General features: G+C 49.6%; 2 protein-coding genes across 3 annotated transcripts in view; one reads left to right on the top strand and one right to left on the bottom strand.

Moving 5' to 3' along the window:
* Positions 1-25647, top strand: part of CCDC60 (coiled-coil domain containing 60) — a gene marked incomplete at both ends in the record, with an annotated part of 143316 nt that overhangs the window by 92972 nt on the left and 24697 nt on the right. Inside the window, 3 exons of the mRNA XM_081285946.1 lie at positions 5241-5411; positions 12125-12226; positions 16624-16731. Of these exons, the coding sequence (XP_081142072.1) occupies positions 5241-5411; positions 12125-12226; positions 16624-16731 (381 nt within the window). The remainder of the gene's footprint in view (positions 1-5240; positions 5412-12124; positions 12227-16623; positions 16732-25647) is intronic.
* LOC308644588 (heterogeneous nuclear ribonucleoproteins C1/C2-like) lies at positions 6412-8152 on the bottom strand. 2 transcript variants are annotated; one of them, XM_081285947.1, is made up of 2 exons: positions 8034-8152; positions 6412-7988 (listed from the first exon to the last, which is right to left on the bottom strand). In XM_081285947.1, the coding sequence occupies exon 2, from the start codon at positions 7951-7953 to the stop codon at positions 7057-7059; it is 897 nt and encodes a 298-aa protein (XP_081142073.1). In that variant the 5' UTR covers positions 7954-7988; positions 8034-8152; the 3' UTR covers positions 6412-7056. The 2 variants fall into 2 exon arrangements, with proteins under 2 accessions (XP_081142073.1, XP_081142074.1); XM_081285948.1 differs by having other exon boundaries at positions 6412-7597; positions 7637-8146.

Here is a 25647-nt window from a genome sequence, read left to right as displayed (position 1 = left end):
CCTCTGCCTGGGTCAGACCCTGGCTCGGCTCCTCTCCAGCCTTGGTTTCCTCGTCTGCAAATGGAAATTACAATAGCAGCACCTAATTTGCAGAGCCACCATGAGGATAAATAAGATCATACAGGCGTCCAGAAGTGGGGAGATTCCCCGGTGGGGTTCGGAGAGATGGGAGAACAGCACTAGGGTCTGCCACACCCCGCCGTAGCCTAGTTCACAGAGGCTGAATTTGGTGCACCTCAGAAGGACATTGGAAACCATGAGAGGGCTCGTGGAAGTCCAGCGGCAGGGAGGGGCCTCCCCGGCTCTGCTCCAAGAATCCTCACCATGAGGACGGTGGAGTGAGTTACTAGAGATGAGCTTCTCCATTAAAATGGTAAAATCCATTGCTTCCTGGAGGAGGAGTCCAGGTGTTGGGAAGAAAAAAAAAAAACAACAATGTTTTGTAGCACAAGGTGTATTCTGTGGCATCACATAAGATTTTATTCATTGGGGCTGGGGATGTGGCTCAAGCGGTAGCGCGCTCGCCTGGCATGCGTGCGGCCCGGGTTCGATCCTCAGCACCACATACAAACAAAGATGTTGTGCCCGCCGAAAACTAAAAAATAAAGATTAAAAAAAAAAAAAATTCTCTCTCTCTCTCTCTCTCTCTCACTCTCACTCTCACTCTCTCTTTAAAAAAAAAAAAAAAAAAAAAAAAAAAAAAAAAGATTTTATTCAATGAAAAGTAAGTTATTTTCTTCATAAGAATCGTAGTTGCTCAGGGCCTTTGCACTTGCTACTTGGAACATTCCTCCTCCAGGTGTCTGCCTGGCTTGGTCCCTCACCTCCTTCACGTCTCTCCTCAAACATATCTTCTCACCGAGGCTTTCACTGGCCACCTCTTTAAAATTGCACCGACACCCCCAGTGGCAGAGGTCCTTGGCAGTCACCCTGCTCAATTCCCTGCTTTCTGTCCCCCCACATCCGTTACCCTATTATACAGTTTATTTTTTTTTTTTGTTTTGAATCTGCCTCCACCCCAGGGAATATGACCTTCACTAGGACAAGAATTTTGTAGCTGCGTTATTTATCACCATATTCTCAGTGCCAAGGGAGTACCTGGTTCATACTAGATGCTCAATAAACGGACGAGTTCACTGGACAGCTGGTAATGATGCAGCTTTTTAGCCAAACCCACAAATTCAAAGTTGGATGTCCATCAGCGTGAGAAGACTCTGCCTCCATTTCCTGAGGCGTGACTGCGGACAGCTTTCAACCCCCCCTCCCCCCTCCCCTTTTGTCCTATATCTGGGTCAGGTGATAATAAAAAGGCAGGTGCTGCATCCTTTGGAGCTGGGGGGAAGTTGGAACCACAACTCTGCCCACCACCCACTACAGCGCCCCAGGCGGCTGCCCTCCGCACTCACTTGAGCATTGAAAACCTGCCTGAGAGTCTTCCGTGTGTCCCCAGAAAACCTTGTCATGTGAGTCGGGGCCCCTCAGACCCTGTGGGTGCATGCACAGTGTCTGTCTTGACCTCTGGACCAATCACAGACTGAATATCTATCCCCCCTCCCATGATACCAGGGGTTGAACCCGAGGGTGGTTGACCACTGAGCCACATCCCAGCGCTTTTTTAATATTTCATTTAAATACAGGGTCTCCCTGAGTTGCTTAGGGCCTCACTAAATTGCTGAGGCTGGCTTTGAACTCGTGATCCTCCTGCCCCAGGGATGACAGGCAGGCGCCACCTGCTTGGCTTACTTCAGGTCTCTGAGAAGCAGCTCACAAGGAGAACCCCATCCACCCCGCCTCCCAGCTTCTCTCTGCATTTGCTACAGTTTGCCTTGTTTGGAGAAGGTCCTCTTTTGTGAAATGGAGAGATTACACATGGTGACAGTTCTGTCTTTACCAAGTTCCTTTGCATCCTCCAGACACTCACTGATTCATGGATTCTGGAGCCTGAAAGCAACACAGAAGCAAGCTCGCGTTTCACACTGAATTCCACAACACAGCAACCGCTGGCCTCCCTGAACCTAAAAGTCAAACAAAGTACCTACAACCGGCAATTAGGAGCTAAATCTGTCTCTAAATACAGGATCCCGTTGCTGTCAGAGGCTGCCCGTTCATTTAACTTACGCACAATTTTATACAAGAGAAAACCAAGAGATCATTTTGCTGTGACAAGAACCCGAGCCAATCCTTGCCTGAAACTGGCTGGCGGAGATGGACAGGTGACACGCAGCACAGACGTCCAGAAAATTCTACGTGAGCTGAGAAGCAGGGTCTGAAGTCAGCAAAAGATCAGCAGTGACCTCCCAGTGACACTGGGAAGAAGCTCAAATGCTGCGTTTTATGGAATCTAAGCCACCATCGACTCAAAGTCACGCCATTAAACACACAATGGTACCAGTGAAATTCATTTGGTGCTCTTCGCGCTTAGAGGCTATATTTTGGAAGCATGTCTTGTCTCGTGCTTTAAAAAAAAGGAGGGGGGTGCTCTTTCATTTGCCTTGACAATTTTCTTATATATGACTCTTGTGATCACGTAAAACCAAACCTATAGGTGGAATGCATTGGATTAAAGGTATTCCTCAAACTTCTTCCCATGCAAAACCCAGCCCTTCTGCACACTCTTGAGCTCAGAGTCAACAAGGGACCTTGCAACAATGTATTCAGAGAATGCTGGGCCTAGGGGCAGAGCTCCCCAGCAGAGCTCTGGCTGAGCTTGTGCAAGGTGCTGGGTTGGATCCCCAGCACTGTGAGAAGAAAAAGGCGGGGGATGTCACTCCACTACTGTCCCTAGGTTTTTTGTCTCAGCCCCTGACCCCCACTCTGAAAGTTTTTCCATTTTGTAAGCCTGTGTCAAGGTCTTCCTCTGACTTATGCTCCTGTGCTTTGTTGGCTACCATCTCAAGGACTGAGTTGTGCAGACAGGGTACCAGGAGGGACAAGTGAGTTGGGACACACAGAGGTGACCGCAGCAAAGATAGCGGCAGCAATTGTAAAAAGGTGATTGGAAGACAGGGGCTCATCTGAGAGAGGTGCGTGGCTGAATCAGAGAGTAAGGTAACTGCAGTCGTAATGACAGAGACACCAGTTCAGGAAGAATTGATTATGGAACCTCACAGGATGTTGGGGTGTCGTTACTAGCTTAGAAAGCTGTCAGCAAAAGCTCTGTCAGATGTTGGCGGCTTCCTGGCAGCCCCCAAATCCAGGCTCACTTAAGAAATGAAGGCTGTAACCTTGCCACTCCCCTGCTCTCCCGGGCTCCAGCTTCTTAAAGATATTTGTGATTGGCTTAACTCACTTAGCATGATATTCTCAACTCCACCCATGTACTGGCAAATACCGTAATTTCATTCTTCTTTAAGGCTGAGTAATATTCCATTGTGTATATATACACCACAGTTTCTTTATCCATTCACCCATTGAAGGGCACCTAGGTTGGTTCCATGGTTTAGCTATTGTGAGTTGAGCTGCTATAAATATTGATGTGGCTGCGTCCCTGTAGTATGCTGACGTTAAGTCCCTTGGGTATAGACCAAGGAGAGGGATAGCTGGGTCAAAGGAGTTGGAGACTAGCATGCTAAGCAAAATAAGCCAATCCCAAAAAACCAAAGGCCGGATGTTTTCTCTGAGATGCAGATGCTAATTCACAGTAAGGGGGGCACTAGGGAAGAGTAGGGTTACCTTAGAGTAGGTAGAGGGGAGTGAAGGGAGGGCACATGGGGATAGGAAGGACAGTAGAATGAAACAGGCATTATGACCCTATGTATATATATGACAGCAGGACTGATGTGACTCTACAGCATGTACAACCAGAAAACGGAGAAATGGTACCCCATCTATGTATGATATATCAAATTGAATAAATGCGTTCTACTACCAAGTACTAATTAAAACAAATTTTAAAAGATTAAAAAAGAAGAAAAGAAAGGTACTGGTGGTTCCCTGACCAGGCCATCTGAAGATCCATCTCTTGGCCATTAGCCCTCCTGATCTGTCCACTGGTGTGACATTTTCTTGGTGGCACTCCTACTTAGCCCAAATGTCACCTTCTCCAGGAAGCCTCCCGTGATTTCCCTGGGTTCCTCTAGCCCTGAGGAAATTCAGGTGTAGAGTGTACCTCTGTGAGTGTTCTTTCTCTGTCATACGGGGAACTCTCTGGGGACCAATGCCTTCTTCCTTTGTGTAGTCCCAGCCCCCTGCACTGGAACCTGAAATTGGTGTTCAGCCAAGAAGAGCCAGAGAAATGAGTGAGTGAGAAGTCAGCGTTCAGCTACCACCTGTACACGGTGATTGGGAAAATGACGGCAGAGCATCCATGCTGGCTCCCAGCATCCCCCCCCCCCGTGGTCATTTACAGGAGCCCCCTGCTAAGGAAATACCCCCAGGAACACCCCAACTCCTCCTCGCAATAAGCAGGGGTCAGTCAATCAGAGTCCGGCCATGACAGCCAACTGAGAACTTCCCCATCGATACCGAGCGCAGAGACAGACTCGGAGGGAGGACAAGGCTCCTCTCAAAGCGGGAAAGAAAATATCCCTGTCTCCGGGAGGAAGTTTCCACCCACCCCGTTTCCAATTTGCCTGAATTCGCTGTCCCCCACCCCAGGACTGTCATCACTGATGGCTCTCTCCCCCACTGGCCATGAACTCCAGACACCCCGTGTATCTTAAACAGTCAGCTCAGCCTCTAGCACACATCGGTTGTTTATTAGAAATTTGGAGAATAACAAATGAAACTGAATTTCAGAACCAACATTTATATCTAGGAAATATGGTAGTGACTTTTGGGTTTTGGTTCCCCTCCCCTCCTCCCTACCCCAGTGCTAGGAATCAAACCCAGGGCCTCAGGCACACTAGGCAAGCGCTCTGTCACTCAGATCAGATACATCCCCTTAGCTACAGGGTCTCACTGAGTTACCTAGGCTGGCCTCCAACTTGTGATCCTCCTGCCTCAGCCTCCTGAGTAGCTGGGATGGCAGGTGTGCCCTCTGCCGGTGGCCATCAAGGAAAAGCCCCTCTTCACCCTCTCCCATGCACCATGGTGTCTAATCCTGTGGCCTGCAGATGGTCACACTGATTTCGTGGCACCTAGCAGGGTGCCTGGCACACAGTAGCCACTCCATATCTGAATTGCAGATATTCAACTTCTCTCCTCCTCTCCATCTCTCTCTCTCTCCCCCCTCTCTCCGTCTGTCTGTCTGCATCTGTTTCTCTCTTTCTCCTCCGTCTCTCCCTCCCGTGCCTCTGCAGCTCCCTGATCCAGGCGGTGAAGATGGGCCGCGGCTACTTCACCATCCTGAGGGAGGAGAGCAACTTGAAGAAGGAGCAGCTGCAACTCCAGAAGCTGGAGGAGGAAGAGATAAATAAATTCCAGCCGGCCAAGAAGGTCTCCGAGATCCAGTTAGGGGACTCGTTGTTGGTGTAAGTGGACATGGAGCTGCGGGGCTGATGGGGGTCCTCCCCCCGCCCCCGGGTGGGCGCCATCCGGCCTTCTGGTCTACCGAGGAATATCTCCTCCCACAAACGCCTGCCCCATGAAACAGGAATCCCTGGCCCTACTCTAGCCATGCAGGTGAGACTTAGAGGTGTCAATCATTTCCCCAAGGCCATCGGTTAGAAAGCAGCCTGATGCCCACACTCCGTGGCACCCAAATCCACGGGCTGCACCAACCGTCGTCCTGGACAAAATTCTGAGACACTGAGCTTGTGTGGACCCGAGGAAATCTACAGCAGGGACAGGGCAGAGGTGCCAGAGTGGGCAGAGAGGAAACACGCCCTAGAGATGGCCTGTGGCTGCGTCCAGTACCCCGTGGCCACAGCCGTCCCAACCCTGGCTACCTATAGGCTACCCAGAGGGGTCTGCAAGACACCAGTGCCCAGGGTTGGTTACAAGGCATGCTTCTCTTGTTTTTAAAATAAAGTTAAAAAGGTCTATTTTAAAGTTCTCCTACTTGTTAAAGTTCCCTTGGGAAATGCCAATGGGGAGCCATGGTTAATTAAGCCCCATTGTGCCAGGGGCCGCCTTCAGGAATCCAAAAGGCCGGGGCATTAGCTCAAGAGGACACGGGAGCAGACACCCCCTTTGCAAAAATTCTGTTTTCCAGACGGTTCAAGAAATAGGAATGTGCACTTCCTAAAAACTTTTCAGCCGAATCCTATGTGAGCTCTGTCTGGCTTCTTTTGCTTAAGACAGTGGGTTCGAGGTTCAGGGTGGTTGGTGGCGGCAGGCAGAGAGGCTCAGAGACTGCTTACTAGATACGGGATCTCCTTTGATGGCCATGAAAAAGGTTGGGGACCAGAGACAGCGTGTGATAAATGCGACAGAAACCAAGCATGGCTCCAAGTTCTCTTCTCCAGTTTGGCTCCAAACATCTCTACTTCACGGTCAGCCGTCTGCCACTTTTTTTTTTTTTTTTTCCTGGTTTAATAAGGACTTGTTTATTTTGAGAAAAAAGGTCCCAAACATCAGGCTGTTCACAAAAATAACCCACAGTATCAACTTTAGAAAACAAAGACTATTACACTAATTATTCTTCTAGAGGATGCATTTAACATGCCAACTCTCATTCACAAAAATACATTGTTACATTTGTGTTGAACAACCCCACACAGGACTATTATGTGGGGGATAACACACATACCTCTAAAACTCAAAGCTGCTCTCAGGTGCTACAACGAAATGAGATTGCCTTTGCAGTTAGGGAAGCAACTACTGAAATCATGTATAAATGGAAAGAACTGTACTCCCTGCATAACAAGAGATTATTTTGGAGACAGTTGATAAAAACCATACATCCTTTTTATTGTTAAGTCATAAAGAGGTATCAAAATTAAAAGCAAAAATTACAGGGTAAGACTTAACAAAACTACTAGGAGCGTCAAAGGAAGTGAAAATGAGACTAGGCGCAGGGCAATATGAATTAATGAACACGGGAAGGACAAAGATAGGGAGAACAGTGAGCATGTGCTGAAGATACTAGGGGAGAGGATCTGGTGAAATTTTGATCTTAAGACAAGCGCCTAGGTAAAGAAATAATGGGTAAGATTTCTAAACCCCACTATGTGCTTAAGAGTCATCCTCTCCTTCCTCTGCCTCTTTTTCATCATCCTTGATCAACTCCAGCTGGTCATCCCCCCGATCTTCATTATCATCATCATCCAGTAGATCCCCCTCCTCAGCAGAGTCATCTGCACCCCCCTCAGACTCCATCTTCACATTAGTTTCATCTTTCTTCAGGGAGCTGCTGCTCTGCTCCTCTTCCGACTTATCATTCTTCGTCTCTACTGCTTGTTTGCTCTGCTCCTTTTCAATTTTTTCTAGACTTTCCAGAAGAGAATCCACTTTTTGTTTTATTTGGGTCAGCTCCTTCTTAATGGCCTGAAGGTCATCTCCTTTCAACTTTCCAGACTTGGAAGAAGATCCCCGCTGTCCACTCTTAGAATTGAAGCCACTTTTGCCCCTTCGGGAGGTGTTTCCTGAAACACGCTGGCGTTTAGAGGGCACTACAGCCCTAGCAATAGGAGGAGGAGGAGGAACTCGTGCTGGGTAACTATACATCCTGTCATAATAATTACGTTGAAAATCATAGTCCAAGTCAAAAGAGGAGCTGAGTAGAGGGGACGGAGAAGGGTGTTCTGGTACTGACCCGTACATCTCCGCTGCAGATCGTTTCACACCTGCCTTTCCTCTGTTCACTTTTGGCTCTGCAGCCAGATTAATATCTAAAACCTGGCCAGCAATCATTCTGCCATCCTCTCCTGCTACAGCAGCCCGGGCATTTCTCTCATTAACATACTGGACGAAGGCAAAGCCCTTATGGACAGAGCAGCCCACAATTTTTCCATACTTGGAGAAGATTGCTTCCACATCAGACTTCTTGACCACCAGAGTGTTTAGATTCCCAATGAATACACGGGAGTTCATGGAGCGTGGATCTGTCTTGTTGGTAACGTTGCTAGCCATCGTGTCTGATAAGGTTCCTCACAAAGGTGGAAGAACTCAGCAAAGATCCACTAACTTATATATTTCAAGTGATTTGTAACCAGGAGGGGGAGGGAGAAGAGATTCGATTCTGAATCTCCTACTCCCAGATTCTGTATGAAGAAGTCGACCGCTGCTCGAGGTCAGCAAGGCGGCCGCAACCGCTCAGCCTTCGTCTCTTCACAAAATGCCGTCTGCCACTTTTAAGATTTGTTTTTCTATTTTGTCCAGTGATTTTGTTTTGTTTTGTTTTTGTCTAAATAGGCTGACATTTGCGCCTTCATTTATTGACTCATGTATTTTTTCTAAGACAGAAAAACTATGTCTGGCTGACAATCCCTCATCTGTGCCACTTAAGGAGTGGCCACCCCAGGAAGGAACCTCTGTCCCTTGAGCAGGGGGCATCTGGATGAATCTGATACATTCAATTCACAGGAAGAGCAAATCGATTCAACTGGGAGGGAGACATCCAGAAGACGGGCCAGGGGTGTAGCCCACCGAGACAAGAAAGAAGAGGGAGGAAACAGGCATATCTAAGATGTGCAGGAGGGTTTGCCTCAAGGTGTGAAATGCGAACCCATTTCCATGTCCCTCAGGGATCTTTAGTAATACGGTTCCCTGGGTGCACCAAATTGTGGAGCAGGTTCAAAGTCAGTTTGGAGCAGGCAAGAGAGGCTGTCTGGACGCAGATCTACCCTCTTTGCACAACCAACCACTGTGTGTTGCAGGACCACTGTGCGCACAAGCCCTCTGGGGGCACACGGAGGTACCCAGAACATTAAGAGCGCCCCTACTCCACCCTCAACCGCAGCAAAGTGCCTGGGGGGGAACGTGCCGAAGTGCCTTAAGTACACCCAGCCCCTTAAGGAGAGGACGTAAAAAGGAAATCTAGAGGGGAAAAAATTGCCAGGAAGCCCTTCCATACTGGACAGAAGCTTGCTGAGTGACACAAAGCACGATTAGAAGCTCCATCAATGTCCCCACGGGCCCACCAGATGGCCCTGGAGCCAGCACATCTGCTTGGGATGGTCCAGGTTGGAGAAGGGGAGTGCAACTCTGTTACCTTTTCAAAAAATATCTGTTTAATTTTTTGATTGACACCTAATAATCGTACACGCATGTGGGGCACGGGGTGACGTCTCCATGCACAACGAGCACCACTTGCAAGGGTCAGGGCGACCGGCCAATGCATCCCTTCAAATATGGATCGTTTCTTTGTGTCAGGAAACATTCAAAACTCGCTTTAGCTCAGCTCAGATGGACAAGTAACTGCTGTCAACCGCAGTTACCCCACCATGCAAAAGAATTAGAGATGATTCCTGTCTAACCGCACCCCGTACACCCAACGGTGTCTTGTGCCAGGCCTTAGAAAGGTGACATGCAAAGTCAGAACCATTCCAGTGTCCTCGTCAGACTCTGAAGGGGTGTGTGGTGCAGAGAAGGCCACTCGATGGGCCCAGAGCTTCCCATTTTCTCCAGAGGGGTCCCTAGAACTCAGCAGAAATGCTGCCCTCCAGCCTGAGCCCTGGGGCTCTCTACAGTCTGTGACTCCTGGTGATGGAGCCAGCTGGCCGGCTTTCCCTGGAAGGATCTAGAAGGAATCAACTCGTGGCTCTTTATTCCAGGAGTCGAGCTCAGAGGAACAGGCCAGGCAGCTCCAGGCAGGGGCAGGAGCCCATCTGCTAAAGAGGCTCCCCCGCCTGTTTAAGTGGTTGCTTGTCTGGACGGAGTGTTTAATCCGCGGTCACAGAACACAGTTCTCCCTTCTCCCATCCGTGTTTCAGCGAGCGAAACACGGTGTATTTAAAGTTTAATAAGTTTAAATATGCATGAGATGGCTTGTCTCGTAGACATGGGTCTGGTTATATCTTATCGGGTAGATTCGATGCGCTGTACAAGGCTGGTTATTTAAAATAAAATTGCAAGCCATTAAGGCACAGTAGCCATCAAATGCCAGAGTGGGGACCTGTTATAAAATGGGATTAGAAGATGGCATGCACCAAGACAGGGTGAGGAGCACAAACCTTGGAGCCAGTCGGGACTTGAATTCGAGTCCTTACTTCTGCTGTACAACTGTTCAACTTCGGACAAACACCTGTACCTCTCTGAGCCTCCTTTTTTTTCCTTTGCAAATATGAATGGTACCAAATCTCCAAGCTTGTTAGGAGGATTAAATGAAGTGGTACTTAGCACAGGGCCCAGCTTCTAAGACACCCTTGGTGTAATTATCACCTATTAATTATGCAATAAAGTGAATTTGATCTCCCTGGGCCTCAATTACCTCAAATCCTCCCACCTGTGCCTCAAAACCTTAAATTCCAGGAAGGCTATAGGAAGCACCCCACATTTAAAAAGCTGTGTTTCTATAAATAGGATTCCAAGCACAACAGTATCCAAAAAATACAAGCATTCACTTGGGAAGACTTTTTTCTTGTTTCAAACCAAGCATTTGATCTCGCACCTCATGAAAGCAAAAAGGGATTATTTCCGGTGTCCCCTCAGGATGTCAGACCAGAGAATAAGTTCTTTTTTAGACAAAAGTTTTTAAGTCTGACAAAGTACGCAGGGAATAAAGAAAATCAAGCCTGTTCCGGAAGGTTCTTGTCTTCCAGCATTATTTCCCAACGCTTCAATGACCTCATTTTTTTCAGCCTCAGATTCTGCTGAAATGGTGGTGGGGGGGGGGGAAGATGAGTGGAATTTGTTCCATCATTGTCGTTTACAAAGACCCAAACCAGAGATTAAGGAGTACAAACACGGGGTTAATTTCTACATATTCTAATCCACCGGGAGACCAGGATGAGCCGGTAAAATGGGGCAAGTTAACGTGTTTGCTTGTAGGTTTTCTTTCTTCAGCTTCGGGATTGAATAATCAATAAAAGAGGAAATAGGGGGAAACCCACATTTTGGTCCTTTTTGTTAACTCTGTGACCCAGGATTAATCTCGAATTCCAGGAGGACAGTCAGCTCCTCACTTGGGTGCCAGTCTCACCTCCCCTAGCCCCTTCTGTCACCTTAACACCCTCAATGGCTAATGTTTCTCAACAGAAAAAGACAAAAGTTGACCTCTCCATGGCCTCCTGCTTTCCTACTCACTCACTTTCCTACTATCCTCTACCACAGGATCTTTGCACATGCTGTTCCTCCACATAGAAGGCCTTTCCCTCCTCCATCTGCCTAGTTGATTCCCATTCAACCTTCAGATTGAAGCTCAGTCTTTACTCTTATTCCCGTAACGGTTGCCATGAACAGTCGTTCCAAAACGTATTAACTCAAGACAACAAACTCTTCTTTCACAAATCTGCAGTTGGAGGGGCAGGACTGTCTCCATTCCAAACAGCAAGGCAGGAGCTGGGGAAGCTCAAAGGATCCATTTCCAAAACTGCTCACTCTCATGGGTGGCTGGGAGCTGGGAGCTGAGAGCCGAGTCCCTCTCCCTCTGGGCCTCTTCACAGGCTGCCAGCTTCCTCACAGTGTGGTGGCTGGACTCTAGGCGCGAGCATCCCAGGACATGCAGAGGAGAGCCGGCCAGCGCCTGGGGCCTGGCATGACGTCACTTCTGACACGTGCTATTGGGTCAGCCAGTCTAAGGATCCCGATCCAAGGGGGAAGTAGATGTCGTCCCATCTGTCACTTACAAGAGTATCGAGGAATTTGGGAACGTGTCCTAAAATCATCACGACTTTCTCAGCCTCAAGGAAGAATTCCCAGCTTCCTCCTCCGTCAAATTCCCTATTTTCAGCTGTCAAAGCACATGGATCCCAAGGGTGGGTTTGGCAGTGCCTGTCTACCCTGCCGGGGTCGGTCTCATTCATTGCTACATCCGCTGTCCCCAGCACAAAGAAGATGGTCACTAACATTTGGGTAGAAGTGAGCGGATCCAGGAACCATCAACTGTTTCATAGAAAAGGTCCTTAGACGGTGGCTCAGAAACCACAGGGCCTTCCAGGACAGGGTGGGTGTTTATCCTGGTGATTCTCTTTGCTCCACAAGGGTGGGGAGTTTTCTGCAATGTGTCCCCAAACTTCTCCTATGACCTTGACCCCATTCCTGGGGCTGGTATTGTTGCCTGGTACGTAATAGTTCCTGGTAATATAAGAGAAGGAGGTGTCGAAAGCTGCTACTCATGGTTCTCTTTCTGCTTTTCCTCCAGCTTCTACGAGGACGAGAAGAAGTCGGGGACCAACATCATCTTCCACCCGTTCACCCCCGTGCGCAGCTGCCTCTTCCTGCCCTCGCTGCCCGAGGCTCACGTGTAAGCAGCCTCACCCGGCTCCCTGGCCTCGCCATCGGAAATGACCCGGGGCACTGGTGTGGGGGGAACCCTTGAGCTATGCATTCCCTTGTCCTCTTGAAAGGGACACGGAGCTTGCCACTGGCAAACCTATCTGGCATGAAAAATACCAGAAAGCAAGCCGGGCGAGGTGGCTCACGCCTGTCATCCCAGCTGCCCTCGGGAGGCTGAGGCAGGAGGATCGCAAGTTCAGAGCCAGCCTCAGCAAAAGCGAGGCCCTAAGCAACTCAGGGAGACCCTGTCTCTAAATAAAATGCAAAATAGGGCTGGGGACGGGGCTCAGTGGTCGAGTGCCCCTGAGGCTGGCCAGCCCTGCAAAAGGGTACTCTTGCTTTCTAACACCAGGACATCCCCGTCCCCTGTGTGTCCCCCAGAGAGTCACAAGTCCAAACTCTCCTTTTGCACTGGCTGCTCGTTTCAACAGGCAGCGCTTTGGCACGGAGGTAGCAGCCTCTGGCTTGAGGGAAGGGTCCCTCCACCTTGGCACTGTCCACGCCTGGGGACCCAGAATTCTTGGTCATGAAAGTCTGGCAGGTCACTGTAGGATGGCTAGTCGCCTCCATGGCCTCTACCCACTAGATGCCGGGAGTTCTACTTCCCCAGCCTGTGATGACCAGAAACGTCTCCGGACAGCCAGAAGTCCCCGTGGGAGGGAAATGACCGGCTCCCCTCCACCCCACCTTGAGAACCACTGTCGGAAGCTAGTGAGTTGGTTTAAGAACTTTAGTGCGACAGATTTATGTATTAGACTTCCATGACACTTCCAGCATTATTGACCACTACTGACCACTCTCTAGGCGTTCATACCTCATTCAAAACTCTTAGCACCCCATTGGGTAGGTGTCTTATTATCCCCACTCTGAAGAGGAGAAAGCAGAAGCTCAGACAGGTCTATTCACCTGCCCAGGCTCACACAGCTCAGGGTCTCCCTGTATTGGGCTCAGAGCCAGCAGGTCTGGCCTGAGAGCCCGGGTTCTCGTCACCACGTGCTTCACAGAAAGAGTGTCCCTAGGCCTGGCCGTGGAGGTGCTCATGGTATATTTGGAGAGCCAAGTTCACTGCCCAATGTAGAGTCAAATAATGCGAGAATGAGATCATAGGACAGATGGCAGATGGGTAAATGATTAGCAAGAGCACTTACTGACCTCGTGGGTGGACGTGCAAACATCACCAACACCATGGTCACCCTGGTCACCACCATCAACGTAGATTGGCCACATCCTCATCCCTCTCTAACAGTTGGGCCTGTGATGAGCCCCACCCCACCCCACTTTCCTCCTACGTCCCTCGGATTGATTTTACCTTTGGTTTAATTTTCTGTTCTTCTTTGGTGCTAGGGATTGGACCCCGGGTGCTTTACCACTGAGCCACATCCCCAGCCCTTTTCAGCTTTGATTTTTGAGACAGGGTCTTGCTGAGTCCCTTAGGGCCTCCATAAGTTGCTGGGGCTAGTCTCAAACTTGCAATCCTCCTGTCTCAGCCTCCCGAGTCACTGGGATTACTGGCATGCGCCACCAGATCCCGCTTGACTGGCTTCTCTATAGATCCAGTCATTCAGGGTCATCCAACTGGCAGCCGAAGCCTGATGCTCTTAAAACATCTCCTTCCAGCAAGAGGCCTTGTAATCTCTCCTAATGTCCCTCGGAAACACTTGGGCTGTCCCTGCGTTTCTCATGGACAAGCCCTCTGAAGACAGTGAGATGTCCCTTGCATCAGGGGATATTGAGGGATATCTGGGAAAGTACCTAATCCCCCCCAGCACCACCACACACTCTATTCATTTGGTCTGACCACACCGAAACTTAAATCAGCTGTGAAATGACTAGAGGTAGCTTTTTGCCCTTCTTTCTTCAGTGCCAGTTGGGGAAAGTGAAACAGAGAGGGCCCAGAACTTGCCAAAGGTTGCACAGCAGGAATCTTGATCCTGTAGCTCCTAAGTCAGCTCTTTACACCAGGTGAATCAGATATGTTATCATGAACAGCATCCCAGTGGAAGTTGTTACTATTATGCTCTTCAAAGGCCAGACAGTAAATAACCTTATGCTTTGTAGACCAGAGGGGGCTGTGGGTTCTAGGATCCTTCCTTTTCTTCTCTAAATAACGAGGCTGCCCCTCCCCCACGGCCTTCTGTGGTCAACTGTTCAGCAAAAGCCAAGACCAGAACTCACACCCTAATGTGCCCTTGGCCACCAGCACGGGATGCTCGGGATGGCTTTGGACTCACAAGCCACCAACGTCAGCACTGTGGTGAAGAGCACCAAACTGGGAGCCAGAGGCCCGGACTCCAGTTCCAACTCTGCCATGTGCTGGCTTTTGTGACCTTGGACAAGTTGCCTGAGTCTCTGGGCCTCTGTTTCCCCATCTGCAAAATGGGGATGACCAACCATGAGGCCTCCCCCACGGGGATTCATGAGGATGAAATTGGTTTCTGTGAGTCGAGCACAGAAAACAGGGTCGGACACAAAGTAATGCTCTTTGCCAAGTGTTCTCCGCTGTTCTGATTGGGCTCTTGTGACGATGTCATATCTCAGTGGTTCTTGGTGACCCCAAGTTATCAGCTTCAGGAAAATGTCAGATGTGAACCAATCCATCCCCACCATCCTCCGTTCAGTAACCAGAAATACACTGAGCCCACTCTGTCCAGCACTGGGAACCCTGGGCTGGGCAGGACTCTGTGGTTTGCAGGTCTGTGGACTGGAGGATCAAAAATACAAGTAGTTATACTAGAGCAAGGACCCAAAGGGTAGGGACAGAGGGACCCATTGAAGACATGGGGATGCTTTAGAAAGTCCTTGGAGAGAGCCTAACCCAGGCCCGGAGCAATCAAGGAGGGCTTCCTGGTGGAGGTGCTGTATGAGCTGAAGCCCCGTCACTGAAAGGCAGAGAAGATAAACATGCACCAGGAGCAGAGAACAGGGCTCCGTGTCACCTTCTCCCTTGAGGTTCCTCCTCCTCCAAGGACGCCGGCCAGACCCACTTTGTTTTAACTGAGTGGTCTCTTCAAAGGTGGTTTAGGGGGCTCAGAGGTGTTCAGCAAGGGAAGGTGGGGATCAGGTCTGCACTCGCGCCTGTCCCCTGCAGAAGGGACTCAGCTCACGGGCCCACATCCCCATCAGCCCCGTGACCAAGCAGACCCATCTCCACCATGAGCCCCCTGCCCACCCACTGCCCACCACTGTGTTCTTCTTGGAGCTCTGGTCCTGGAGGGATGCAATCTCAGGAAAGAGCAAGAATGAGGCTGGGTACTGGAGGCCTCTGCTCTATGAGTGGGAGGGGAAGTCAGTGGTGGAAGATGAGGACCGCTCACCAGGACTCCAAGAAAGACACAGGCAGCCTGTTAACCCTCTCCCGAGCGCCACTGCGGCTTCACCAGAGGAGAGCGAGGCCTCCGTGAGAGGCAGGGCTCAGGCCCGGGAGAGCACAGTATCCCAGAGGAATCAGACCAATCCTCTCTACTCCCAGCTGTGTGACCTCAGGTAACTCACTTCACCTCTCTGAGCCTCAGTTTCCCCTTCTCCAAAACAGTAATGGATCATAACTCATACCTCTGCAGATTTGGGGAGAAAGAAATGATGTGGGAAAAAGTAGCTGGCTCATTGTAGATGTTTTATATGACTTGCCCCCCCCCATCAGAAAAGGACCTATTTTTAAATAGTGCTTTAGTTACCTTTTCAAATATCAGTGTGCTTTTCTTCAATATCAAGCTGCATCTTCAGACAAAGGACGTCCACACTTAAGGACTTCCCTGGGTGCCCCTGTTGATTAAGAAGAAAAAAGTAGTGACTACACTAATTCCTTGTTTTCCAGGCTACCTGTCACCCAACTTACTCATTGTCCTTTGTTAAACAACCAGGTGCCTGGTAATTAATTCCCCCAGGTCCCTCGTTTGCCAGAGTCGAGACTCCAACTGCGGACACCCCCCCCCACCGCCCCGTCTCCCCGCACCACACACTGACCCCCACTGCTGGCCCAGGATCACCTTGCTTCAAATCATGGCTCTGCCCTCTACTGGCCCAGTGACAGGCACACCTTCCTAACCTCTCTGAGTCACAGATTCCCAGAAAAGGGCCGATGACAGGATGTGTGCCCAATCCACATGCCCCATGCCTGTAATCCCAGCGATTCAGGAGGCTGAGGCAGGAGGCTGGCAAGTTGGAGACCAGCCTCGGCATCTGAGCAAGGCCCTAAGCAACTTAGAGAGACCCTGTCTCCAAATAGAAAATAAAATGGGCTGGGGAGGTGGCCTGGTGGTAGAGCGCCCCTCTGGGTTCCATCACCAGTACCAAAATAAACATGCTTTTCCCCATGCAGATTGTCATAACAGGATTCCCCTGTGTCCCCTCCCCATGTCTTTGCAGAGAGCCCCTGTTCCGCCAGCTCTGCGCCCTGCACTGGCTTTTGGAGTCCCTGACCATCGACCACACCCACCACACCATGAAGTCGGTGACCACCTGCTGGAATTTCAAGTAGGCATCCGCGCCTCCACCCTGCCCTGCGCTAGCTCCAGCCTGGGCAGCAGGAAGGGCTGCCCTCCGCTCCTCCCTCCCATTCGTCCTTCCTGGTGACCGGGTGACCAGGTTGCTTTAGGGGCTCCCTATGTTCTGAGGGATCCAACAGGGCGGGGCAGAGGCAGCTCACACAGACCCAGTCGGGTGCATCCCCTTGCAGCCTAGCGACATCACATGGGTGACTTGAAATCAGCCCGTCACAGTGGGAGAATTGACACCACAGAAACTGGCAAATTGGCAGATCCTCAGCCGGACTGCTCTCCAGCCCTCCGGGGGGACGGTGTCTCCTCCTGACCATTTTTAGTTTTTCTCTCTTTCTTCTTCTCCCTCCTGCTCTGGGTCCCTTTTCCTCTTCCCTTATCTCCCTGTTCTTGATCTGCTCCTGCATCTCAAGGAGTTGCTTGGTTTGGCTGCGACGCTGTCTTTTCCATGTGTTCTGGGCGCTCTTTCACCACTTGGACCCAAGCATGGCTAGACTTGAGATGCAGCTCCCTGGGGCAGCTTGGGTTTGCCCAGGCAGAAGCTTCCAGAACACTTTGTCCAGGCCAAGAAAAGGGTCAGGAGCATCACCTCCAGGGGACAGGGTTCATGCCCAAGCTTTGAGGCCACAGTAGAAAGAATCACATGGGGCATGCAAGGTGGAACAAGAAATAGGAACGAACGAGGCTTATTCTTTTTTTTTTTTTTTATTTTTTATTATTCTTTAAGAAATCAAATTGTCTGTAAAAAAAAAAAAATGGGACACAAAATAATAACAAGGAACCCAGTCTTGAGGAACAGGCTTTGCACTGTGAAAACCACAGGCTGAGTTTAATAAACCCCATCCCCAGCACTAAGGGTCCTCTCCTTCACCTTCATGGGCCCAGGCACCTCTAGAAGCCCTGCCGCCCGAACAAGTTCAGTTTTCTTCTCTTCCAAATATTGAGTCCTTATTAACTCCTTCTTCAAAGGACATTGACCACCCGTCCCTCCTAGTCCCCCAGTTCACCTCTTGCACCAGGACCCGGATAAACTAGCCTCAAATGCAATCACAAATATAAATTCTGCATCTATCAACATATGAGTAACTCTTGTAATCTCTTTTTTTTTTGATATAGTGTCTTACAAACTATTTTTTAAGTAGTAATAGTTTACTTTTTTCTTTTTAACATCAAAATCCCTGTAATGTAAACCAGATTGTTCTGAATGGACCCTCTTCAGGAAGGAAGAGATTTAAGAGCTGAGAGACCCGGGGCCCTACTCCCACCCTGGCCCCTCAGTTATTTACAAAATATCTTTATGATTCCCAGAATTTGCTTGAAACCCACAGCCTTCAAACATTCATCATGCATTATTCATTTTTCTTTAAAACCAAACTGTCCAAGTTATGAGTGAATGCAATTTACTAGAAATTTTTCAAAAAAAAATTTATAAGCATATAAAGTATAAAAGCTTTTATTCCCTCCTTAGAGAAAAACTCCTTTTAAAGGTTTAAGGTGTACCATTCCAAATCTCTTTAATACCTTCTTCACCTTATAAAAATACACACATACTTTTTTTTTTTTTTTTTTTTTTTTGGTACAGGGAACTGAACCCAGGGACACTCTACCACTGAGCTACATCCCCAGACCTTTTTACTTTGTGTTTTGAGACAGGGTCTCACCATGTGGCTGAGGCTGGCCTCAACTTGCAAACTTCCTCCTGCCTCAGCCTCCCTAGTCACTGGGATTATTACAGGCTTGCACCCCCTTGCCTGGCTCACAGGTATTTTTGATGGAAAATGGTTTAAAATATTGTTCTCTACCTCATTCCCCGCCCTCGCCTTTTACAGGGACTCATGATGGCATCTACCCATCTTCCGCATTCTGTTCATATTGAAAGGCACACACACTGGGGCACTCTGTTGTATGGATGGAACATAATTCAGATAAGCATATCTTTACTGACCGACATGGAGGCTATTCTCAAATTTTTGACATTCCAAGTGGCACTTCATGGAACATTCTTACACATGTCTTTCGTGCCCCGTTGTGAATATTTCTTTTGATTGGATTCTGAGAAATGGGAATCGCTAGGTCAAAGCAACAGGTACATTTTTTTTCCCCACCGTTGATTGCTTAGATTCTAGGAAAAAAGCCCCTGAGCCCGGGGACTACTCATTGCATTTCACCTCCCCAACCCAGCCACCAACAGCAACCTTGCCTCCGACGTGTACACACCCACCCTCCCTCACAGAGGGAAGAGCATCATGTAGGATGTGGGCGGAGGAGAGAGAAAGGGCCATCTTTATTTTCTTTAATTGCTTTTTTTAAAAAAATGTGCTCAGACGTAACCAAAAAAAAACTGTTTATGGCAGTAAAAAGACATATTGGTCTCATTTGAGTATTGAATGTTCTACCATGATTGATAAGGGCAGGGGTCTAAGGTTGCCCAGCTCTCTAAAAGCAGAATCAGAATAATTCAGACAGACCCAAGAGAATACTGCAGTTCAAGAGATTGCCTTTGGCAGGGAGAGTATCTTGGTGGGGGTCTTGTTTTTCTCTAGTAGACCATTTCCTCCTGGTAGGGACTTTTGACACGAGGCCCGGGATATGATGGTAAATGTTTAACAGGCAGTTTTTCAGGGGCTGGAGAGACGTGGTTTGTAGTAAGGCCAATGTCCATGGTGTAAATACCCCGCCGAGGCTGATTTCAAGATGGCCAACATGATGTCACTGGGCTTGGAGTCGGGAAGAGTTGCACCTGGGGTTTTCGGCCATCCATAGGAGCCAATTCCAGGACCCCAGGGTCTGTTTAAATGACAGCTATGGGGGACAAGAATTCCTGGTTATGGACGCCTTTGGGACTTCAGGCTAGAAAAGAAACTTCTGAGCAGAATTTTAGCAGCAGATGAGATCCGTGGTCACTGGGTCACTGGGCAAACACACAAGGCCCACCAAAGAATCTAACTCCAAAGAGAAACACCTCAGGGAACGACCCCAAGAAGAAACCCCAGGTCCCGAGTTCTGGTGAATGCTCATCCGAATTTCCATCAGCCAAGATCCAGCCTAGACCCTGACCCTGCCAGGCCCCGTGGATTTTCTGAAGGGAAATATCCATCCCTGGTGACCCGTGGCTCCTAGAGCATCATGACATCTGCATACCAAGTCCCTCTCTTTATGGATTTTAGAGCAGGAATGTGGGGGTGCTTCAATACCTCCGCGTGGGTTGGGCACACACAGCGAGATTTGACCAAGGGGCAGCTAGAATGCTTCGAGAGGTACCATCAGCATTCACAGCACGAGGATCTCATGTCTGGATGGATTGATGGCTGGTCAAGTGAATGGGCAGACAACAAATTTTAGGATTAGCTGCACCTGAGTCTCTGTTTTACTTAGGGGGGTGGACTTCTCAATTCCCAATTTCCTCCTACAGCAATTCAAACATAGCACCACATCCCAGCACCCTTATTAATCCTACTGCTCTTAAGAGAGTTTATTTCTATTGGTCAGACGATAGGGTTCAGACCAAGAAGAGAAGCTAGCCTTCGATACTGTGACAATTATCCTTATGCAAGAGGTACAAACCTCTTTTTAGACAAAGTCACACCTGGTTTTTTTGTGTGAAGGTCCAGAAGTCTTTCCGTCCTTGGGGCCAACTGTGTTTCAGAATTCTGACTTTTTTTTTTCTAGTTTAAAAAGGAAGTATGAGGTTTCTACCATATAGAACGTCACATTCCCAAGGAGGACCAAGGCGGCACAGATGTGAGTCTGCAGGAAACAAAAAGTGAATATTTATCCTAAGTTCCTAAATAAAGGTCAAATCCTTTCAGGTCTCATTTTGCTGCCAAATAAGTTATTAAAATCTTGTTATTCAATCCCTTGGGGGGTGGTTTGAAATAGAGGTTTTAGACCTGAATTGACAGTATTCTTATTAGAGAATATCTTGGCTGGGCTCAGTAGTACCACCTGTCATCCCAGGGGCTCTGAGGCTGGAGGATCGTGAGCTCAAAGCCAGCCTCAGCAACTCAGCAAGGCTCTAAGCAACTCAAGGAGACCCTGTCTCCAAGTAAAACATGAAAAGGGCTGCGGATGTGGCTCTGTGGTTAAGCACCCCTGGGTTCAATCCCTAGTACCCCCCAAAAAAGACTATCTTTCCAAGGGCTAAGCCTGAGCAGAACTTTCTGGAAAAGCAGATGAGCAAACATGGCAGTGCCCTCTCCCCATCTTTCCTGCCATCTTCCCTAGTCACCTTGGGGAAAAGCAGGGGAGACCTAGCAAAAGAAGGGAGAGAATCAAGAATCACCAGTTTACCCTCCAGGTGGGGGACAGCACACAGAGCTGTCCCCACAGACCTGTGCTGTTCCCTGGAGCCAAGTAAGCAGCTCAGACGTCTAGGTCTCATTGCCTCCGACTGCCCCAGACAGATCCCTCTACCCTCTGCACCCACTCTTCACTGGGGGTTTGGGGGACAGGTGAGTGGAATCCTGGTTACCGTAGCTTCTTCTGGATTTTTAAATATGATGATGTATGTGTTTATTGCTCTGCAGTCTCCAAAACATTTCCATGCACTCTTAGTTCAAAGCTCTTCACACTGTGCGGCTGGGGAGCCAGTTAGCATAAAGATTCTGATCCAGCAGGTTGGGGCCTGAGAACCTGCATTCTAGCAAACTCTCGGCAATCCTAACTTTTATGGAAGGAGTCTAGGCAAGAAGAATACCTCCTTCCTTATAAAAATACAGATGGCTCAAAAGGAACCCACACTTTGGTGGCTCAATACAAACCCCTAAATCCATCCACTATTTCATAACGGAAATAGCCGGAGCTCGGAACCGGGCACTGCTCTGACTCTATGACCTCATCTGAGCCCCCTTCCACCCGGCCAGTGCAGACCCAGAGGCCCAGAGGACGGGAGTCATCTTCTGCAAGCGGCAGAGCTAGCCAAAGACAAGTCGGGATCTGAACCCAGCTAGAGAGCTTGGGTGCTCAACCACTCGACGATCATTTCCAGTGTCTGTAGCCGAAGCCCAAAGTCTCCAGTTAATTTAGAGAATCATCTGGTGCCCTCCCTCAAGGAAAAAAAAAACAGATTATCTCACTACAAAGTGGCACATTAAAAAGGGACCCACTTATCAAGATGATCTAAGTATCATTTTCTTTCATAAAAGAGTTGAAAGTATCATTCTGCACATACGGCTTTGCCACTCCGGGCTTCCTGTTTACACAGGAGGAGCATCCCTTCACACCTGCACCTCTGGAGCTTATGGGTATAGGAATATACAGAAATATGTTCACCAATTCTCCAAGGAGAAAAAAAAAAGTTTTTCCAAAATTTTTGCTTTCATACAACAGGGCAGCCTCCTTGACCAGCGCACCCAATGGCACTTCTTATTGAAATGGCTTATATTTAAAGGGGCCTGCCCTTCATCCTGTAGCCCCACCCCCACCCCCACCCAAGAATATGTCACTGTCCTCCAGCTCTGCCTTTTGCTGGTGGCACACTGCTGGGAAGGCTGCAGTGCAGATAACAGCCCAAGTCCTGCTCTCAGGAGCTTCCCTCTGGAGAAGAGGGGGGACAACAGATAATCAACATGTCACAGTCAAGATAATTTGAGATAGCTCTAAGTGAGGAAATGAATGGGTGATGGGATATAGTGGCAGGGCCTGGGGCTGTGCTTTGAAGTTGGGAAGGCTGCCTCAGGAAGTGACAGGTGAGGGAGTTCTTGATTTCCCCTGCTCCGTTCTTTGTGTGGCTGCAATCCCGTCCGCTCTGGTACCCCAGCCGACATTGGGGAGCGGGAGCAGGCGGCAGGATGATCAGATGGTCTCATCCCTCCTGAGGCAGGGCGGGGCCGCCTGGCCTTGGGGATCCCAAGAGATCCGCCTCTGTCCACCCCCAGGTACAGAATCAGCGGTTCCTGCCCTCAGCCCCGGACAGGTGGACAGGGCCTAAACCACGACTTTCCACCCCCGAGGCACAGGTTTTCAGCCCCAGTGTGAGTCAGAAAGTGAGAGTGGAGTGGTGGAGACAATTGCTGGTAGGCACTGTCAACAGACATCTTCAAATGACGGCCAGGGACAAGACGCGCTCTGGGTGGACACCATTAAAAGAGAGGAGACTGTTCTCAATGCCCTCTTCCCTTGATTTCTGGCCAACGGGATTCCCCCAGAAACCTTCCAAAGGGGGAAAGAATGGTCTGAAAATCACAGCTACTTCTCCCCCATAGAGCTGCCCGGGGCCCTGTTCCCACCTTCGGCTCCTCCTGAAAGTCACAGTAAAATCTCTGATGTAGCCAGGCACAATGGCCCACGCCTGTCATCCCAGTGGCTCTCGGGAGGCTGAAGCAGGAGGATCGTGAGTTCAAAGCCAGCCTCCGCAAAAGCGAGGCCCTAAGCAACTCCATGAGACCCTGTCGCTAAATAAAACACAAAACAGGGCTGAAGGTGTGGTCCGGTGGTGAAGGGCCCCCAAGTTCAATCCCTGGTACCCCCCCCCCAAAAAAAACACATCTCTTCTGTGAAAAGCACACCATCGTTGTGGGTAGGCGAACTGTACCTGGTTCTCTGGACAAGGCACCCACTGGCTCTTAACGAGCCCCACTTCTTTTCCTCTGCACAGCAATCGTTTGCATAGCTCATATTATCTCCCCATTTTACAGACGAGGCTCAGAGAGGCTGCAGAACTTCCCACCAAGTCGTGCGTTCAGGAAGCAGCGGGACTCTGGAACAGCGGGTCTCTCCACTGAGACCACCCTCTTCTGGTTCTGATGCTCAGGGGGACTGGCCCGGGTCTCACAGACGGGACATTGGGAGCATCAATGAGGGGATCTTGATTAAACTGCAATAACATGCAACCCCCAAATCTCAGCAGCTTCATGCCACAGAAGCTCCTTTCTTGCTGCCCTGACTCCACCCGCTCTCTGCTCATTATAGCCAGGCGGGGGACGGGGCTGACAGAAGCGCCATCTCAGCACAAGCTCCCGCCAGATGACTCCAGGACGGCCTGTAAAGCCCCCGCCCCAGGCTCCCCTCGCTCGCTGGCTCATGCTCATGTATTTTTGAGCAAAGCAAGTCACCCCTGACTTGAGGGAGCAGGGAAGCAGGTGGACTGCACTAATGATCTGGCCACCAGGCCCCTGGGGGAGGACCTGCAGCTGGCCCTGCCCTTCCCCATGAGGTGTGCGGTGGCCATCGCTGCCCCCCCCACCCCCCGCCGTGGCTTTGTCCTGTCCTCCCACCTATTGATCTCCCCGTTTGGTTTATTTGCTACTGAAAATGAAACATCAGAGAGACCGATTCTCTCCAACCAGGGCTTTTCGGTGTGGGTGGCTTTGCCGTGCCGGCGGGGGGGGGGGGGGGGGGGCGCGTTTGAAGGTCTGCGGGAGACGCGCTGCGTTTTTTTAGCTCATTTAACGTGGCCCCTTGAAGTGTCAATAGATTTCAGGTCGTCTTGGAAGTCAGCATTGGCGGAAAACTTCCCTCTTCCCGATTGGGCCTGAATCTTTCAGATTTTTTGAAAGCCTGGCTGGGGCCAGATTTAATTTTGAAAGGGGAAGGGGGTTGCTTTTGAACTTGAAGAAAAAAAAGCGGGCAACTCAACAGGGGCCGCTGTAGCAAAGAGAAAAGCAGAAGGCCCTGTGGTCTTGAAAGAAGATCTCCGGGGCAGAAGCGAGGGGCTCCCCGTGGGTGCGCCTCAAATCAGACTTCAAAAGCGCCCCGAGCTCCAATATTGTTTCTAGGACTGAAGGACCGCCCGTTCTTCCTCTGGCTGGATTTTAAATATTCCCTAATTTGATTACTCTGGGCAGGGGTGGGGAGAGGCTGGCAGAACCAACTTAAATGAGCTTCTCTGTTAATTATTCAGGGGGCTCTGTATCGTGTCATCAAACCCAACGTCTTACAAAAAGCTTGGAGACCCAAACTCACCCCCATCCTCCCCAGCCTGACTTCTTCTGCCGGGGCCTGTGTGCATTTCGTGTCCCATGGTGGTGAGCCGGTATCTGTCCAACAGGTCAGTGCTGGTGAGGACAGGACGGTCCCCTTAAGAGTCCTTGATGGTGCTATTCAGGTCCCCCATGCCTGGGGAAGCCAGTCTTAAGTTGGGTTTATCTTGATCATCTTTTGCCTCTGGAGATCTGAGCACTGGGACCCGCCACCACACTGGGAAGCCCCCAACCCCCCATAAGCCAGACCCTCACGTCCCCCAGGCCCTGCTCCACGTTAGAAAAAAGCCAGACAAAGGGCAAAAGGATCCCAGGCCTCTAAAATCCTTTCTGCAGAGAAAAAGGAATCAGAGAGAGAGAGAGAGAGAGAAAGGTGGGGGTGGGAGGATGGCTGATGGATGGGCCAATCAACCAATCTACAGACACGCAAGAGATCAGACCCTGCGACTCCCCCCTCCTTGCCTATCAATAGAGACCCCCTGCCCCATAACCACAAGCCCAAAGTCTAAGGAGACTCCGAACCAGCGTTTCCCTAACTCATTTGGCAGCAAAATCTGACCTGAACCAAATTGATGAGGTGCCACAACCTGATGCGATTTAAAGTCTTCATTTAACTGATGTAAATATTCATGCATTTTGTTAAAGAAATAGGAACATGTTTGATTATAAAGCGTTGCTGAGACCCCATTAGAGGGATCATGGTCACACACAACAGAGGCAGCATATTTTCTTCCAAAAATGTCCGAATTATAAGAATTTGGCAGGAAAACAGCTCTTCAGGTCTCAGGTAAGGGTTTATGGGCACGTTACCAACAGGGCCTGCTGGGGCTTCAGTCTCCTGTTCAGGGAGTGATTAGCCAGGCTCTGTGCCCCTTAATCCAGTCCACTTGGGAAGCTGAGACGGGAGGATCACAAGTTCAAGGCCAGCCTCCTTGGTAAAGTGACACTGGGTTAAGTCCCCAGTACCATCACCA

This window comes from Spermophilus citellus (genome assembly GCF_964194105.1).
Source record: "Spermophilus citellus genome assembly, chromosome: 3".
NCBI lineage: Eukaryota > Metazoa > Chordata > Mammalia > Rodentia > Sciuridae > Spermophilus > Spermophilus citellus.
This window is presented reverse-complemented; position numbering and strand designations above follow the sequence as displayed.